Here is a 20,552-nt window from a genome sequence, read left to right as displayed (position 1 = left end):
TCCCCTCTGTCCAGCACATTCGGTGTCATCAGTCCTAGCAGTTGAGGGTCTGCTAACACAGTGCAGCTTCCTCAGCCAATTCCTTAGTTCAAAGCTTCTCTACTGCAGCTTCACCATGTTATTAATTCATTATTTGTATTTATCAGTGGGGTGTTCTGATCACTAGACACAGAGGAGTTCCACCACTCTATTCTATTGTACTTTTCAATAAAGGAGTTCCAGCACTATTCTATTGTACTTTTCAATAATGGAGTTCCATCACTCTATTCTATTGTACTTTTCAATAATGGAGTTCCAACACTATTCTATTGTACTTTTCAATAAAGATTCCAGGCATAGTTGAACATGTTCTCTCTTCAGTAAACATTGACAGCATGTGTGTAAACCTTTTATAGAGTTATACACCAGACTCGTTTTATTTCTTTAGAATTGGGTTTTTAGTATGCCCACCCCTACTTTATATATCGTGAAGATTTTTTTTTTTTTGTGAGGGAATAAATGGTGATCCATTTCACATAGACATTTTAGACATCGGTTTCACTGTTTGAAATGTGGGGTCTGTGTCTTTGTCCAGGGTTTAGGTTAATGTACATTTGCATTTGTATTATTTGTGTAGGGAGATACAGGAAGAGAGTGAGAGAGATGTGGGGAGCCGTGTGTTCTCCTGGAACCCACTTGCCAATCAATCACTTAGCAATCAATCCAAACCCTTACAATGCCTTCTTTCAATACGTGAGGATCATGCATTCTGTCACCTGTTTGCACTGCTGGTTGTCCATGTCCTGCTGTGATGTTTTATTCAGTCTCGAATTTTCTGCTTTTTATATGGAAAGTCAGAGTAAGAGCCACATGTATCTCCTTATTTATAAGTAATTCCATAGTGTCCTTGCACATGTGCACTTTGAATCCTGACACAGGGAATAACCATGCAAACTACCAAGTGCACAAGAATTAAACACAATACCACTACTATTGGAGCATTGCTACTAATTTAAACAAGTCTCTATACATTCAAATCCACAGTATTTACAAACAGGACATGTACTACTATTAAAAGTAACAAGTGATAATGTGCATGCAATCGACCAGGGTCAGATACCAGAGCAGTGTGTACAGACTGTGCAAAGATCTCATCCTGGTACATTGAGTGATTCACTGGGAGAACAGTTTGCAGAGCAGTGTGTATAGATTGTATAAAGATCTCATCCTGGTACATTGAGTGATTCGCTGGTAGAACAGTTTGCAGAGCAGTGTGTATAGATTGTATAAAGATCTCATCCTGGTACATTGAGTGATTCACTGGTAGAACAGTTTGCAGAGCAGTGTGTATAGATTGTGCAAAGATCTCATCCTGGTACATTGAGTGATTCGCTGGGAGAACAGTTTGCAGAGCAGTGTGTATAGATTGTATAAAGATCTCATCCCGGTACATTGAGTGATTCACTGGTAGAACAGTTTTCAGAGCAGTGTGTATAGATTGTATAAAGATCTCATCCTGGTACATTGAGTGATTCGCTGGTAGAACAGTTTGCAGAGCAGTGTGTATAGATTGTATAAAGATCTCATCCTGGTACATTGAGTGATTCACTGGTAGAACAGTTTGCAGAGCAGTGTGTATAGATTGTATAAAGATCTCATCCTGGTACATTGAGTGATTCACTGGTAGAACAGTTTGCAGAGCAGTGTGTATAGATTGTATAAAGATCTCATCCTGGTACATTGAGTGATTCGCTGGTAGAACAGTTTGCAGAGCAGTGTGTATAGATTGTGCAAAGATCTCATCCTGGTACATTGAGTGATTCGCTGGGAGAACAGTTTGCAGAGCAGTGTGTATAGATTGTATAAAGATCTCATCCCGGTACATTGAGTGATTCGCTGGTAGTGCAGTTTGCAGAGCAGTGTGTATAGATTGTATAAAGATCTCATCCTGGTACATTGAGTGATTCGCTGGTAGTACAGTTTGCAGAGCAGTGTGTATAGATTGTATAAAGATCTCATCCTGGTACATTGAGTGATTCGCTGGTAGAACAGTTTGCAGAGCAGTGTGTATAGATTGTGCAAAGATCTCATCCTGGTACATTGAGTGATTCGCTGGGAGAACAGTTTGCAGAGCAGTGTGTATAGATTGTGCAAAGATCTCATCCTGGTACATTGAGTGATTCGCTGGGAGAACAGTTTGCAGAGCAGTGTGTATAGATTGTATAAAGATCTCATCCTGGTACATTGAGTGATTCGCTGGTAGAACAGTTTGCTAACACTGAAAGGTTCCACTCATACATATTTATTAAAACAACAACATTTCATTGATTGCAAAATAGGTTATTAAAAGCATACAAGAGTTTGGTAGTAAAAGGAACTTTTATTTAACTTAAACCAGGTACAGAGATTAGCTGCATAAAACACTTTAAAATCAACAGAAAAATACATCTATGTTCTTAACTCAAAATGTATACCACAAGTCAAACATCATTATTAACATACACAATTCATATGTTGTAATAACTCCAAGAAAAGCTCTTAATGTAGCGAATTTATTTAAGCAAATGTCATTACTGAGCAAATATATAGGCCAGGTCTAGCCCTTCTAATGAATACAGAATAGGAGAATGTTAATCAAGGTCAGATTGAAACTGTAATCAGGTATAAACTGTAAAGACTGAAGCATCTATAGCAAATACACTGAATAGAACCAAAGCATGACTGTTCACCTTTATTCCCATTAGCATTACATGTGGGGAAACAAACAGTAAAGTTGATTACATTGAAGGTGCTTGCACATGTTACTGCATTATTGAAATTACCAATTTACTGCATGAATGATTTGAAAGAATCTAAAATTGAATGTTATACAAAGTAATACAATTGTAAATCTTCACAGTCCACCCCTTCAAGGCGTGCACCAGTGACCAAATAATCCTGTTTAGCCGCCACTTCAGGAATCTGTCAAATACAAAAAATGAAGGCATTACATGTTCATAAAATAAAATCTATTTCAACCAGTCAAGTTATCTTCAAAAAGTCTTTGTAATTCAATGAGGTAATTCACAATGCTGATAAAGCACTGAACAGATACTCAGATTGAGTAATTCACTTTGATATGTTTATCAGCAGCTATTCATTAAAGCCTATTTAAAATGTGTTAGTACAGTATCACAAAAAGAAAGCTTCCTTTTACCGATCCATACAATGGAGTACAGATCAATGGAATGAGCTTCCATGTTGAGCACATGTTCCTTTCACTCGGGACGCTGGCATTTCCACAGCCACACTGCGATGAGTATTAATCAGTAACAATGTGACAGTGTGATTAATACACAACCTGTCGTGATCAAACACAATACAACCACGCATATATGTATCTGTGATTTTCTTGTCACACCTTTCTCATTGATTACCTGTCTGATTTCACATCCTGATTTTTCACTTTGCTCGTTTCCATAGCACATGGATCGAGAATTGATTAGCAGTTTGCTACGCATGTGGACTGGCAGAGCTATACTGGTGTTCTTTTCTGAAAAGAGACTAATATTGCAGATAGCAGACTGTTTGGTTCAAATTGCATGTACTGCTAACAATTGATAAGAGACCTTGCGTCTACAAGCTTCTTGTCCAACATTGACTGCAAGCTAACAAGATAACAATGCTGTGGACCAGAAGGGGCCAGGCTCTAAGACTTTTGGGAATACAAAGCATAAAGGAGCTAAAAGGCTCCCAGGGACTGCCGTTGGACCCAAAGGTTCACAGGGAGAATAAGAGATAATGCCACTGGACTCAAAGGGTCTCAGGCAAAACAGAGAGATAGGAACAAGGAAGATGACAAAAACCAGATGTATGGACCTTTTTGGGGCACCACCAGGGGTCTGAAGAATGCACTGAGTTCAGAGGTCGTCACACTAGATTACACACACAGACACACACACACACACACACACAAAATTAAATATATGGTAACAGAATAATGTGTTGTACCTTTTCTATTGGTTAAGTGTCAGAGAAAGAGGAGGAGAGAGACACCTATGCAGAAGGGTATTTAATGTCATGTAAAAGATGTAACAACTGGTAATCGGTTCTATACTTGGACTGGTTTCCCTGCATGTATGAAATAAACTTAACACTGATTAAGAAATGGCGTCTGTGCAGTTTCTTAAGAAACATCGATACTCACGTTTTAAGTTACATCATTTGGCGAGCCAGACGTGGACTGTTTCCCGACACTTCTTTTAAAAAAAAAATACCGGGGGTATCGATACTGGACTACGGAGAAACCTGCTTGCCCAGCCTGAATCCACTGCAGAGGAACGGGACGAGGCGAACAGAAGGAGACTGTTTCTACTTTCGACCCAGACGGTGTGAGAGAATCTGTGACCCAGGACTTCAGTTCGAACATAGGATCACGTACATTGTTGAGTGATATTTGTTTATTCTTACATGCAGTTTTTTGTTTTGCAAATTGTGTAGTGTTTTAACGTGATAGTGGGACTGTCGGAAGTACGGCCGCTGCTATACTAGTTACACAGACTTTGGTCAAAGTATCGAAGAGAGGGTCATCGTAAAAGCATAGACCGCTGAACTAAAATATTTAGTTAAGTCTAGAAAAGACCGCTGAACTAAAATATTTAGTTAAGTCTAGAAAAGACCGCTGAACTAAAATATTTAGTTAAGTCTAGAAAAGACCGCTGAACTGAAATATTTAGTTAAGTCTAGAAAAGACCGCTGAACTAAAATATTTAGTTAAGTCTAGAAAAGACCGCTGAACTGAAATATTTAGTTAAGTCTAACATAGACCGCTGAACTAAATATTTAGTTAAGTCTAGAGAGGACAGTTTAACTCACGGGATAAGTTGTCCAGAGAAGACCGCTGAACTCACAGAGTGAGTTAAGTCTATGAGATAGGAATAATTAACTAACAAGAGGACAGTACACCCTCTTGGAAGTGAAAGTGATTGTGTAGGATAATTTGATAGACCTGTTTTGCCTGTGTTTTTACTGCGTGGTTTATAATTCACAATAAATGGGCATTAGGATAAGCCTCTAATTTAACTGTCCACATTAAGTGGTACAGATAAGGAACAATCAGACAATAAGTTCCAGTTAAGCCTAATAGCACATACAAAAGTGTAAATTAAATGTGTAAAGAATAAACCAAAGTGTTCTTAGAATAACTCTGAATACAATACGTTGGTAACAAGGCAAAACTAAAAGGTTTGTTTATTTGTTTGTATTGTTTTGTTGGGAATCTGATCAATTCCAAATATGTTAGAAGATAATGTTGATGGTCATCGAATGGATGACTGGAGAATATGGAGTACCGCACAGACCTACCATCCAGCAGGAGGTCTATTCTATTTAGGAGGAAGTGTAACCAAAACACAGAATATATTGCAGGTATAATATTTGGTTTATAAAAGTGCAGAGTTAAAACGATGTTTTATTTTTAAGGGGTCTGTTTATTAATGATTGTTTAGTTCATGTTGAATTAAACAGGGAGATTGCATTCTCTTTGAATGGAAAACACGTAGTTTAATAAAGCACTGATGTTATCAGTATTAACTGGGTTTATTCTGATGTTGCTAAAGTACACTACCATACACGAGTAGAGGAAAAAAAAAAGTGGAATTGTTAGAGAGCATAAAATACAATTCAAATGGGGAAAAAGAGGTCACAATCGATATCAGAGTGATCTACAGGGATTTCAACTTCTGCTAAGGCATCAGAATGCAGTGATGCAGGAGACAAAAGCAGTGTGTGAAATGGGATGTTTGAACACATGTTTACGATGTGTTTTGTTTATGTTGGTTACAATTAGTATTTTACGGAGCTTCTTGCAGGAGAGGTGATGAAAATTAGATTAATGTGATAACTGAAACATGAATAAATCGCGAGTGACATGAGATTATTGATGGTGTAGTATAGGACTGCTGGCTTGATGGATTGTGATACTGGTATGATAGACAGTCTGTTGGTTAATGTTTGTGTGTTTGTCTGTGAATATAGGGTATGAATACTCTCTTGTGGAAGTTCAGCACAGGACGCTGAGCTAATGGCAATATTGTGATGCAAAATAATGTCAACTTCTCACTGTCTAATACAGAACAGACAGTCGCAGTAGCAAAAGTAATTATGCACTCACAGTAATACAAAGGCATTGAGTACAACTGACCATGGGGAAACGCCCGTGTAAATTAATCAAATAAAGAATATATTCGCTGGCTTAAGCATGAAGCAACCTGCGCCCTGGTTGGCGAAGTACAGTGATTCCACGTCCTCTGCCACCCAAAGAGCTCTGGGTTGGTAGAGCTTGTGGATCACATTCTAAAAAGGAAGCATCATAAACAGGTGCTCATGAAGGTCAGGTTTATGTGCACACACATTTTCTTTTTCTCACTGGACTATTTCTATAATAGATTCTGATTTATTTTGATCTGCTAAAAAGGATGCTGTTATTAATTGCAGCAAGAATAGGCAGTACTTTTATTTCTGTATGCGTTATTGAGAAACATTAACGTTTGAATACATTTCTATGTAAACTTTCTTTTCAACTGTTATTGTGATATGTGCTTTGGATGTCTTGCCAAGAAGGGAGAGATCAATGTATGACTAACATCTTACAGGACTGTTCTCAACCAGGTAATATCATACAGTATGTGGACGACATACTGTTGCAACGGGAACTGCGGAGAAGCACTATCTGTTGCTGGAGGAGGTCTTGGATCTCATGGAGCATGCTGCCCTCAAATTAAATCTAAAGAAAGCTGCATTAATGAAATCATCTGTTTGTTTCTTAGGAGTACAGGTGGAAGCTGGAGGACACACACCTGACCCAGAAAATAAAAAGTTGATTAAAAATCTGCCCCTTAGATCCTTTTTGGGCATATTTGGATTCTGTCAGGACTTCATGGAAGGATACAGCGAACTAGCTGTCCCCCTCTATGAACACCTGAATGGTAACCCGGGCAAGCAAGACACACTGCAATAGGATCAAAGGTCACATGCCTTGTTTGAGGCATTAAAACAGGCACTGATTCCAACCCCACACAGGGTCTCCATTCAAATTAAAAAAAATTAAAAAAAAAAAAAAAGCGGGGGGGTTGGAAGGCTGATTGGGGAGGTTCATATGAGATAATGGACAAACTGGGAGAAACCAATTTGAAATTGGCAATACAAAAATGAGGGAGTGAAAACTGGCTTGAAAACTAGTTTCACTGATAAGCAAGCCTGCTGGAGAACGGAAATTCCTAAGGGCACTGATGCAGTTAGTTTAGAGTAGTAATTGTGAGCAATGAAGTAGATAGAGATTTGTAGTTACTTTCAGAGTACAGACACAGGTCTAAGGCTTTTCTCTTCTCCTACAGGTTCATGCTGGAACTGATATTTTATATTATATTCACAATATGGGGTGGACATAGGCTCTGAGAAAAATACAAGATAGAATTAACAGACATTGGCGATTCTTAGAATTGCAATGACATTATCAATGCAGATGAAAAAGAGAATATTCAAGAATTAATCCTTTTGAATTTTGAAATTAAATCAGATATTAATCAAAAGAATAAATACTGCGCTTGTTCTCCACAAGTCCCGAGATAATATTGATGGCATTTATGTGGAATGGAAGCACAGTGCTGTTCATCGGAACTGAGAGGACCATTTCAGAAGAGTTTGTGCAGAAAGTTCCAGTACACTTGTGGGACAATTTGGATATGCAAACAGTAACTGTACATATTAACCTGCATAACTTTACAATGCTTGTCCATGATATGTAGTAATTAAGCTCTACCATATATCTGGAACAAGAGTGTAAGTTGCTGAGAGACGGTCATGAGGAAGTATCTGAAACCACAGAGACATTCTTACATATGGGGAACCATTCCGGTCTGCATATCAAAAGAAGAAATATTTATGATGACGTTAAAGTGACATTTTTGGGATGTAATGGGGACTGTTAATTTCAGTTAACATACCTGATAATGAAACTACGTATTATAAACTTGGGGTATAGATGTATGATTGGTGAAAAGATTTGTCTTAGTTTAAAGATACTAAAGGTAATATGTCAGTGATCTTGGAGTGCAGAGATGGGAAGGTCTCATGTAATTTATTACTAATCACATTCAGTAAAATAACAAAAACTGCAAAGGTTGTACCATTGCCCTCTAGAGGCACTGGGAGTATGGAGTTTGTGTTGTTCATGACACTTAAGAGTGACATTGTTAAGACATTGTATCTGCCATCCATGTTAGGGAGGTAAAATGGTTGGTGTCTTGCAATGGATTGTTTGGAGTGTTGTTAGGAACATAATACTATATTAATATGTACTTGTAAGGTAATGGGACATCCTATGTTGAATGGAAATACCAATTGAAAACAGCTGTTCTACTGAAAAATATGGTTACCTATATTAGACATTAATTTTGGAAATTATGTGAACTTTGAATGATATGCTGTAGTGTTGAATATGTCTAAAATGAGGCACTATTTTAGTACTTGTTCAATGCATAGTGATCATTTTTGAAGTTATAGTTTTAGGTTTTAATCAGTCTTAAGTGCATCATAAGATTGAGATGGTCTAGAATATTGGATTCTAGAAAGATGTAATTTAACATACGGGTTAAAAATAATGATGCACATAAATGTGTTAGAGCAACATGAATAATTGTTAATTATAAATTAATTACAACAAGCTATGAGCGTAATTAAAGCATTTTTATGTAATAAAAAATAATTGAGAAAGTGTGACCAACTGGCACAGACCATGATGGATGCACTGCAGAATATGTTCAGAGATGTATATAGGGGGAAAGTAACCGATGTGATGACAGTAGGAACTTGGATAGAAATCGTCAGCACAGATTGTGAGAAACAGATACCATGGTGGAAAGATGGCTCAGGCTGTCAGAGATGCAATGATTAAAGTTAGTAGTGTGGTTCTGATCAAGAGGATGGGGATCCACAGCTGGAACATAGAGTTTATTCTGAGAGTACTGCAGTTTCGAATAGAAGATGTGATTATGAGCTTACAGAGTTAAACCAACACTGCATCGCGTAGCTAAAGAGCAGGACGGGTGGGTGAAATTGGGAGGCATAGATTGCTGTAAGGAATTGAGTACATCAGTAATTTGCACTTGTTCCATGCGGGGTGATCCAATTTCTTGAAACAGGGCAGTAAACCGTACTATCGAGGTAAAATCACTACGAAAGTATGTAGAGGGGGCAAGAGCCCGAAGTGGTACTTGTTGTTTCACAACTAAATAGGACTACTTTGAATATGGGAGATGATTGTGTCCTGTTATTAATGTTTCATTCTGTATACAGGCTGAACATAAAATTATTATGGGTGGGACCTGATGCTTAGGGGAGCATGTATATTGATGATTGCAACCTTTCTGTTAACTGTTTTAATGTTCTGTTATTTGAAGTGTCTAATTAAGGGCTATCGCTCAGAATTGAAGTATATTAGACGCCAGAGAATGATTGAATATGTGCCACTGACATCCACAGACAAAGACAAGCAGAATAGACAGAGGTGAGGGTTCTGAGCCTTAAAATATATATTTTTTTCATCATTAGTTTAAAATGCATGAACACATTTTTGGAGTAGATACCTCACACATAGTATAAAGACATAGTTTGAGTGAAGTTTGAACAAGAATGCTTGGGGTAGCTCAGCAACACGGATGCCAGCTACGACCCAGTGAAGAGGACATCTGAGGGACCGGGATCACGTGAGCAACTTGGTTGTAGCGGATCACCCTCCTCCATCTTATATTCTAAAAGTAGGGTATGTTGGAAAACATGGATCGAGAATTGATTAGCAGTTTGCTACGCATGTGGACTGGCAGAGCTATACTGGTGTTCTTTTCTGAAAAGAGACTAATATTGCAGATAGCAGACTGTTTGGTTCAAATTGCATGTACTGCTAACAATTGATAAGAGACCTTGCATCTACAAGCTTCTTGTCCAACATTGACTGCAAGCTAACAAGATAACAATGCTGTGGACCAGAAGGGGCCAGGCTGTAAGACTTTTGGGAATACAAAGCATAAAGGAGCTAAAAGGCTCCCAGGGACTGCCGTTGGACCCAAAGGTTCACAGGGAGAATAAGAGATAATGCCACTGGACTCAAAGGGTCTCAGGCAAAACGGAGAGATAGGAACAAGGAAGATGACAAAAACCAGATGTATGGACCTTTTTGGGGCACCACCAGGGGTCTGAAGAATGCACTGAGTTCAGAGGTCGTCACACTAGATTACACACACAGACACACACACACACACACACACAAAATTAAATATATGGTAACAGAATAATGTGTTGTACCTTTTCTATTGGTTAAGTGTCAGAGAAAGAGGAGGAGAGAGACACCTATGCAGAAGGGTATTTAATGTCATGTAAAAGATGTAACAACTGGTAATCGGTTCTATACTTGGACTGGTTTCCCTGCATGTATGAAATAAACTTAACACTGATTAAGAAATGGCGTCTCTGCAGTTTCTTAAGAAACATCGATACTCATGTTTTAAGTTACATCAACCCTATAGAATTAACTCATTTGCTTCATAAAGTCGAATGAAACCTGCAGAATAATGTTACGTTAACATATTGAATTACATACCGCTTTGTAGCGACATTTCAAAATCTAACATAAAATACTGTACTATTATTATGGCTTCTGGTAGACACTTGCGATATTTGTAGTGTCTTTGATTACATGCTGTTAAATAACATATCTAAATTATATATATAAGACTAAGGAAATGTCAGTTTACAGCAGTAAAAAAAAAAAAAAGCTCTTCCAAGCAGTTTTTGAAATGACTCAATGCTGAAGTCCATTGCCATTGATTGGGACTCAATTGCCCAGATGAGATCAAATAATTGAAAATCAACTTTCCATGTTGTGAATTTAACACATGTTTGAAGAAGCTTGTTATGGTTTTAATTTAATACCTTCAGACAACAAAACACATGAAAGGGAATTGCACAGAAAATCTGAGTGAGTATTTGCACAGGCCTAGTAAATACCGAGTCAGCTACCTCACTTGGGCAATACAAACTCAAGGGACAGGTGAAGCTTCTTATTTCTCTATGAGATATAGAACACAGCTGGGTAGTGGAGACAGGTCAGAGCTGAGCTGTGCCTCAGCTGATTTCTGTCACAATCAGGCATGGTCACCATGGACACAGTTTGGCCCCAGTGCTTCAATCACACTGATGAGTATTTGGACTTCTAAAGCTGGAAAGCTGATTCTGTATCAGTGAATCTTACCTTAATCTGATGGCACCAAAATGCGACCTAGTTAAAAAAAAAAAAAAGCATAAGTGAGGCTTCATTAAATTATACAATAGAAACCAAAGAAAAAAAAACAATGAAGGCTATCTGTAAACAGTAGCAATAGAATAATATTAGATGTTTAGCTACATGTGTTCCTCCTAATTTTATTTCTAATAATTGGAGTCACATCTTTAAGCTTTATAAATTGCATCATTTTTCTAAATGTTTTATTGGTTTATTAATGTACGCTGTATTAGTGTTGTAATTTTAATAAGTGAGTGTGTGCAGCCCTGATCATTGCGAGACAGATTATCCAAACCCTGCATTCTGTTCTATCATGCTCATTTATTAAAGGTGAAGTTGCGTGTCTCTTAAAGAGCAAGTAGCGGGGTTCTGAATATAGCGTTCCACGTCCCCACGTGTTGCTACAACTGTTTAAATAACGTACCTGTAATTTTTCTTTTTATTGTTATACCGTGACAACTTTTTACATTTATAACTTTAAAGTCTGTTTCAAAGCTCTTTTCAAAATTGCCAGTCCAGTGCTCTGATAGTGTAAGGATTATTGCCCACATTGTCAAACAGGTAACACAGCGATAACATCCATGATGTGGCACGGAACAGAAAAGCCAGAGCACTTTTTTTTGCAGTGATTTAGAGGACAGATCTCAAATCCCAGTGCACTAGAACAGCCATTTTGAAAACAGCTTTGAAACAGACTTTAAAGTAGAAGTGTAAAAAGTTGTCTGGATGTTAATGAAAAGAAATTATAGGAACGTCATTTAAACAGTTGTAGCAACACAATAATTTTTGGAACCCCACTACTTGCTCTTTAAAGACTACTTGAATAATAATAGCTGGTTGGAAGTATTGGCATGGTTTATTACACAGACACAGCGCTGTCCTCTTTCATGGTTTATTACACAGACACAGCACTGTCCTCTCTCATGGTTTATTACACAGACACAGCGCTGTCCTCTCTCATGGTTTATTACACAGACACAGCGCTGTCCTCTCTCATGGTTTATTACACAGACACAGCACTGTCCTCTCTCATGGTTTATTACACCGACACAGCGCTGTCCTCTCATGGTTTATTACACAGACACAGTGCTGTCCTCTCTCATGGTTTATTACAGACACAGCGCTGTCCTCTCTCATGGTTTATTACACAGGCACAGCGCTGTCCTCTCTCATGGTTTATTACACAGACACAGCGCTGTCCTCTCATGGTTTATTACACAGACACAGCGCTGTCCTCTCTCATGGTTTATTACACAGACACAGCGCTGTCCTCTCATGGTTTATTACACAGACACAGTGCTGTCCTCTCTCATGGTTTATTACACAGACACAGCGTTGCCCTCTCTCATGGTTTATTACACAGACACAGCGCTGTCCTCTCTCATGGTTTATTACACAGACACAGCGCTGTCCTCTCTCATGGTTTATTACACAGACACAGCGTTGCCCTCTCTCATGGTTTATTACACAGGCACAGCGCTGTCCTCTCTCATGGTTTATTACACAGACACAGCGCTGTCCTCTCTCATGGTTTATTACACAGACACAGCGCTGCCCTCTCTCATGGTTTATTACACAGACACAGTGTTGCCCTCTCTCATGGTTTATTACACAGACACAGCGCTGTCCTCTCTCATGGTTTATTACACAGACACAGCGCTGTCCTCTCTCATGGTTTATTACACAGACACAGCGCTGTCCTCTCTCATGGTTTATTACACAGACACAGCGCTGTCCTCTCTCATGGTTTATTACACAGACACAGCGCTGTCCTCTCTCATGGTTTATTACAGAGACAGCGCTGTCCTCTCTCATGGTTTATTACACAGACACAGCGCTGTCCTTCCTCCCTCATGGTTTATTACACAGACACAGCGCTGTCCTCTCTCATGGTTTATTACACAGACACAGCACTGTCCTCTCTCATGGTTTATTACACAGACACAGCGCTGTCCTCTCTCATGGTTTATTACACAGACACAGCGCGGTCCTCTCTCATGGTTTATTACACAGACACAGCACTGTCCTCTCTCATGGTTTATTACACAGACACAGCGCTGTCCTCTCATGGTTTATTACACAGACACAGCGCTGTCCTCTCATGGTTTATTACACAGACACAGCACTGTCCTCTCTCATGGTTTATTACACAGACACAGCGCTGTCCTCTCATGGTTTATTACACAGACACAGTGCTGTCCTCTCTCATGGTTTATTACAGACACAGCGCTGTCCTCTCTCATGGTTTATTACACAGGCACAGCGCTGTCCTCTCTCATGGTTTATTACACAGACACAGCGCTGTCCTCTCATGGTTTATTACACAGACACAGCGCTGTCCTCTCTCATGGTTTATTACACAGACACAGCGCTGTCCTCTCATGGTTTATTACACAGACACAGTGCTGTCCTCTCTCATGGTTTATTACACAGACACAGCGTTGCCCTCTCTCATGGTTTATTACACAGACACAGCGCTGTCCTCTCTCATGGTTTATTACACAGACACAGCGCTGTCCTCTCTCATGGTTTATTACACAGACACAGCGTTGCCCTCTCTCATGGTTTATTACACAGACACAGCGCTGTCCTCTCTCATGGTTTATTACACAGACACAGCGCTGTCCTCTCTCATGGTTTATTACACAGACACAGCGCTGCCCTCTCTCATGGTTTATTACACAGACACAGTGTTGCCCTCTCTCATGGTTTATTACACAGACACAGCGCTGTCCTCTCTCATGGTTTATTACACAGACACAGCGCTGTCCTCTCTCATGGTTTATTACACAGACACAGCGCTGTCCTCTCTCATGGTTTATTACACAGACACAGCGCTGTCCTCTCTCATGGTTTATTACACAGACACAGCGCTGTCCTCTCTCATGGTTTATTACAGACACAGCGCTGTCCTCTCTCATGGTTTATTACACAGACACAGCGCTGTCCTTCCTCCCTCATGGTTTATTACACAGACACAGCGCTGTCCTCTCTCATGGTTTATTACACAGACACAGCACTGTCCTCTCTCATGGTTTATTACACAGACACAGCGCTGTCCTCTCTCATGGTTTATTACACAGACACAGCGCGGTCCTCTCTCATGGTTTATTACACAGACACAGCACTGTCCTCTCTCATGGTTTATTACACAGACACAGCGCTGTCCTCTCATGGTTTATTACACAGACACAGCGCTGTCCTCTCATGGTTTATTACACAGACACAGCACTGTCCTCTCTCATGGTTTATTACACAGACACAGCGCTGTCCTCTCATGGTTTATTACACAGACACAGTGCTGTCCTCTCTCATGGTTTATTACAGACACAGCGCTGTCCTCTCTCATGGTTTATTACACAGGCACAGCGCTGTCCTCTCTCATGGTTTATTACACAGACACAGCGCTGTCCTCTCATGGTTTATTACACAGACACAGCGCTGTCCTCTCTCATGGTTTATTACACAGACACAGCGCTGTCCTCTCATGGTTTATTACACAGACACAGCGCTGTCCTCTCTCATGGTTTATTACACAGACACAGCGTTGCCCTCTCTCATGGTTTATTACACAGACACAGCGCTGTCCTCTCTCATGGTTTATTACACAGACACAGCGCTGTCCTCTCTCATGGTTTATTACACAGACACAACGTTGCCCTCTCTCATGGTTTATTACACAGACACAGCGCTGTCCTCTCTCATGGTTTATTACACAGACACAGCGCTGTCCTCTCTCATGGTTTATTACACAGACACAGCGCTGCCCTCTCTCATGGTTTATTACACAGACACAGTGTTGCCCTCTCTCATGGTTTATTACACAGACACAGTGCTGTCCTCTCTCATGGTTTATTACACAGACACAGCGCTGTCCTCTCTCATGGTTTATTACACAGACACAGCGCTGTCCTCTCTCATGGTTTATTACACAGACACAGCGCTGTCCTCTCTCATGGTTTATTACACAGACACAGCGCTGTCCTCTCTCATGGTTTATTACAGACACAGCGCTGTCCTCTCTCATGGTTTATTACACAGACACAGCGCTGTCCTCTCATGGTTTATTACACAGACACAGCGCTGTCCTCTCTCATGGTTTATTACACAGACACAGCACTGTCCTCTCTCATGGTTTATTACACAGACACAGCGCTGTCCTCTCTCATGGTTTATTACACAGACACAGCGCTACCCTCTCTCATGGTTTATTACACAGACACAGCACTGTCCTCTCTCATGGTTTATTACACAGACACAGCACTGTCCTCTCTCATGGTTTATTACACAGACACAGCGCTGTCCTCTCTCATGGTTTATTACACAGACACAGCGCTGTCCTCTCTCATGGTTTATTACATAGACACAGCACTGTCCTCTCTCATGGTTTATTACACAGACAGAGCACTGTCCTCTCTCATGGTTTATTACACAGACACAGCACTGTCCTCTCTCGTGGTTTATTACACAGACACAGTGCTGTACTCTCTCATGGTTTATTACATAGACACAGCGCTGTCCTCTCTCGTGGTTTATTACACAGACAGAGCACTGTCCTCTCTCGTGGTTTATTACACAGACACAGCGCTGTCCTCTCTCATGGTTTATTACACAGACACAGCGCTGTCCTCTCTCATGGTTTATTACACAGACACAGCGCTGTCCTCTCTCATGGTTTATTACACAGACACAGCGCTGTCCTCTCTCATGGTTTATTACACAGACACAGCGCTGTCCTCTCTCATGGTTTATTACACAGACACAGCGCTGTCCTCTCTCATGGTTTATTACACAGACACAGCGCTGTCCTCTCTCATGGTTTATTACACAGACACAGCGCTGTCCTCTCTCATGGTTTATTACACAGACACAGCGCTGTCCTCTCTCATGGTTTATTACACAGACACAGCGCTGTCCTCTCTCATGGTTTATTACACAGACACAGCGCTGTCCTCTCTCATGGTTTATTACACAGACACAGCGCTGTCCTATCTCATGGTTTATTACATAGACACAGCGCTGTCCTCTCTCATGGTTTATTACACAGACACAGCGCTGTCCTCTCTCATGGTTTATTACACAGACACAGCGCTGTCCTCTCTCATGGTTTATTACACAGACACAGCACTGTCCTCTCTCATGGTTTATTACATAGACACAGCGCTGTCCTCTCTCATGGTTTATTACACAGACACAGCGCTGTCCTCTCTCATGGTTTATTACACAGACACAGTGCTGTCCTATCTCATGGTTTATTACATAGACACAGCGCTGTCCTCTCTCATGGTTTATTACACAGACACAGCGCTGTCCTCTCTCATGGTTTATTACACAGACACAGCGTTGCCCTCTCTCATGGTTTATTGCACAGACACAGCACTGTCCTCTCTCATGGTTTATTACACAGACACAGGGTTGCCCTCTCTCATGGTTTATTACAGACACAGCACTGTCCTCTCTCATGGTTTATTTCACAGACACAGCGCTGTCCTCTCTCATGGTTTATTACACAGACACAGCGCTGTCCTCTCATGATTTATTACAGACACAGCGCTGTCCTCTCTCATGGTTTATTACACAGACACAGCACTGTCCTCTGTCATGGTTTATTACACAGACACAGCGCTGTCCTCTCTCATGGTTTATTACACAGACACAACGCTGTCCTCTCTCATGGTTTATTACACAGACACAACGCTGTCCTCTCTCATGGTTTATTACACAGACACAACGCTGTCCTCTCTCATGGTTTATTACACCGACACAGCGCTGTCCTCTCTCATGGTTTATTACACAGACACATCGCTGTCCTCTCTCATGGTTTATTACACAGACACAACGCTGTCCTCTCTCATGGTTTATTACACCGACACAGCGCTGTCCTCTCTCATGGTTTATTACACAGACACAACGCTGTCCTCTCTCATGGTTTATTACACAGACACAGCGCTGTCCTCTCTCATGGTTTATTACACAGACACAGCGCTGTCCTCTCATGGTTTATTACACAGACACCGCGCTGTCCTCTCTCATGGTTTATTACACAGGCTCAGCGATGTCCTCTCTCATGGTTTATTACACAGACACAGCGCTGTCCTCTCGTGCTCCTACCTGTAGCCTTCTTCTTGTAGTAGATCAGTCCAGCGGCTGCAATGACCAGGCCCAGAACGATTCCAGAAGCTCCGATGATGATCTTGTTTCTCTTAGATTCAGGCATCGCTGGATCTGTAAAACCAAGGTTCATGCTATTAGCGCATTTAAAAACCAAGGCAAACTTTTAAATTCAGATTTATTGAATGAAAAATGACAAGTGTTCCAGTATCTTGCCTCTTGGGCCAAGGGTAGCCCTCCCACCCCTTAATTCCGGTGACACGTATGAAAGCAGTCATCCAGGACACAGAGAGACAAGCAAGCCTCAATTCAGCCTCATCCCTAGAAACCTCCCTGGTGCTCCAAATTAATGGTGGCCATGCAGCAATTGCTGTGGGAGCCCTTTTCAATTGCTGTGGGAGCCCTTCTCAATTGCTGTGGGAGCCCTTCTCAATTGCTGTGGGAGCCCTTCTCAATTGCTGTGGGAGCCCTTCTCAATTGCTGTGGGAAACCTTCTCAATTGCTGTGGGAGCCCTTCTCAATTGCTGTGGGAAACCTTCTCAATTGCTGTGGGAGCCCTTCTCAATTGCTGCAATGCCCCTGAAATTGATGTCTATTCATGGCCATTCTGGCCGCAGTGCCCTTTCAACTTCATCAACTAGACTTGCATCAGCGGGAATGTGGCTGGGTACAAGCCCTGCTGCTGTAAATAGTGTGTCTGTGTGTGTGTGTGTGTGTGTGTGTGTAGCAAGGTGCCCGCCCTTTTATTATTATTATTATTATTATTATTATTATTATTATTATTATATTTGTGTTCGGACAGACGAAAGCCGTCCGTTATTGTTTATTATTTGAGACCGGCGTGGATGGGGTTAAATCCCCATCCCGATAAAGCTTGTGGGAATGTGGCTGGAGCTTTAATAAGGTAATTGTTTAATGGATAATTAAGGCTCCAGCCAAAGTAGAAATTACCCACTCCGGGCTCAGACAGGGGAGAGTTGTGAGCAGAGTTAAGTAGAAAGAGAATGAATGCTACCAGCCAGCGAACAAGGTACTTGTTATAAAAAGAATTATAGTTTGATGTTATTTTTACTTTGGCCCATGTGCACTTTTGTTTATTGTGTGTTTGCTTTTGTTTATTGTGTGTTTGCTTTTGTTTATTGTGTGTTTGCTTTGTTTATTGTGTGTTTGCTTTGTTTATTGTGTGTTTGCTTTGTTTAAACTGTTTATTTTCGTTATTTAATAAAGATACAGCTGCTACCGTTTTAGCCCTGTACCTTCAGTCTGTTTACTGCTGCTTCCTGAACCTGACGTCACCACCCACACGCACCACTCTAGCCATCCGTGACAGTGTGGGAATGTAAGGTTGGCAGGGATGGGGTTAAATCTGTCCCTGCCAGCAATCACAGGTGTGACCATTCCCCAATTAGGTAATTGGTGCTAATTAAGGAGTGGCCACATGTATAAGTTCACCCATAAATGCAACACAGCAGCTCTGCATTTTGTATGTTACACACAGGAACTATGGTGTCCATATTAGAACACTCTTGTACATAAACCATCCAACAATCATTCTGTGCTCCATCTTCAAATCACCCCCTCCTCCCTGCTCCTTCCTCCCTCCCTCCCTCCTCCCTGCTCCCTCCTCCATGCTCCCTCCTCCTCCTTCATGCTGCATGCTCCCTCTTCCCTCCTCCATGCTCCCTGCTCCCTCCTCCATCCTCCCTCCCTCCTCTCTGTCCCTCCTCCCTTCTCCCTGTTCCATCCTCCACGCTCCTTCCTTCATGCTCCATGCTCTCTCCTCCTTCCTCCCTGCTGCTTTCTTTGTGATTCCTGCTCCCTCCTGCATGCTCTATCCTCCCTGCTCCCTCCTCCCTCCTCCATGCTCCCTTCCCCCTCCTCCCTGCTGCCTCCTCCCTACTCCATGCTCCCTCTTCCCTGCTCCATGCTGCCTCCTTCATGATCCCTGCTCCCTCCTCCCTCCTCCATGCCCTCTCCTCCCTGCTCCTTGCTTCCTGCTCCTTGCTCCCTCCTCCCTTATCCCTCCTCCCTGCTCCAGGCTCCCTCCTCTCCTCCTCCCTCCTCCCTCCTCCATGCCCCTCCTCCCTCCTCCCTGCTCCAAGCTCCCTCCTCCCTGCTCTATAAGAACATAAGAAGAACATAAGAAAGTTTACAAACGAGAGGAGGCCATTCAGCCCATCTTGCTCGTTTGGTTGTTAGTAGCTTATTGATCCCAGAATCTCATCAAGCAGCTTCTTGAAGGATCCCAGGGTGTCAGCTTCAACAACATTACTGGGGAGTTGATTCCAGACACTCACAATTCTCTGTGTAAAAAAGTGCCACCTATTTTCTGTTCTGAATGCCCCTTTATCTAATCTCCATTTGTGACCCCTGGTCCTTGTTTCTTTTTTCAGGTCAAAGAAGTCCCCTGGGTCGACATTGTCTATGCTCCATCCTCAATGCTCCATCCGTTATCAGACGTTATTTTTTTGCTATTTTGGGGCGATCAGCCAATAATACAACTGTTTCCACCCTTTCTGCGTTTTGATTGGTCAGATTATACAGTATGTCAGTCAGACGCCCTGAGGAAAGTGCTGAATGTGAGCTGAAGCAATCGTAAAACTTCATCATTGAGAGCTGAAGCGGGTTGTTATTATAGTTTAAAAAAGAATGTTTATACACACACACAGATACTATTTTTACTATTTTTAAATATTTTTAAATATATTTGAAAAATAAAACAAAATAATGTTTAACTATATTTTCATTGGCAGGTGTATATTGCTATAATACATTCTTGGTACAGTATAATAATAATAATAATAATAATAATAATAATAATAATAATAATAATAATAATAATATGGAGCTCCTTTCAAACCCAGAGATACCAAAGTGTCTTTTTCCTCATTTATCATGTAACATGGCTTTTTTTCTCACATGTTTTCCCATAAAAACCACACATGTGAGAGTACACCTGTATTAAATCACCTGGTTGCAGAAGCAGCAGTTAAAGTGTTATTTTGAGTTGTTTCTTGCTAGTTTTTTTTATTATTCCTTTCAGAAAAACTAGTATACACTGCAATCTACAATAGCACAGATTTTATGTGAGTGTGTTAATGATGTAACTACAGTAGTATTCCATATCCTAGTTATGGCTTGAAATATT

At 41.0% G+C, this 20,552-nt stretch overlaps 2 protein-coding genes across 2 annotated transcripts in view; both read right to left on the bottom strand.

The window, feature by feature from the left end:
• Window positions 1–2,338: 2,338 nt before the first annotated feature.
• The window catches only part of LOC117968203 (SLA class II histocompatibility antigen, DQ haplotype C beta chain-like), a 401,218-nt gene continuing 383,004 nt past the window's right edge, over window positions 2,339–20,552 (bottom strand). Inside the window, exon 7 of the transcript XR_009310938.1 lies at window positions 2,339–2,842. The gene's annotated coding sequence lies outside the window, so the exon portion shown is untranslated. The remainder of the gene's footprint in view (window positions 2,843–20,552) is intronic.
• The window catches only part of LOC117434255 (DLA class II histocompatibility antigen, DR-1 beta chain-like), a 30,556-nt gene continuing 12,831 nt past the window's right edge, over window positions 2,828–20,552 (bottom strand). The window contains exons 4-6 of the mRNA XM_059009103.1: window positions 17,405–17,518; window positions 11,264–11,290; window positions 2,828–2,940 (exon numbers count right to left, since the gene is read on the bottom strand). Of these exons, the coding sequence (XP_058865086.1) occupies window positions 11,265–11,290; window positions 17,405–17,518 (140 nt within the window). The 3' untranslated portion in view covers window positions 2,828–2,940; window position 11,264. The remainder of the gene's footprint in view (window positions 2,941–11,263; window positions 11,291–17,404; window positions 17,519–20,552) is intronic.

This window comes from Acipenser ruthenus, chromosome 38 (genome assembly GCF_902713425.1).
Source record: "Acipenser ruthenus chromosome 38, fAciRut3.2 maternal haplotype, whole genome shotgun sequence".
In the NCBI taxonomy this organism is placed as follows: Eukaryota; Metazoa; Chordata; class Actinopteri; order Acipenseriformes; family Acipenseridae; genus Acipenser; species Acipenser ruthenus.
The sequence above is the reverse complement of the archived record's forward strand: the minus strand, read 5'-3'. Positions and strand labels throughout refer to the sequence as shown.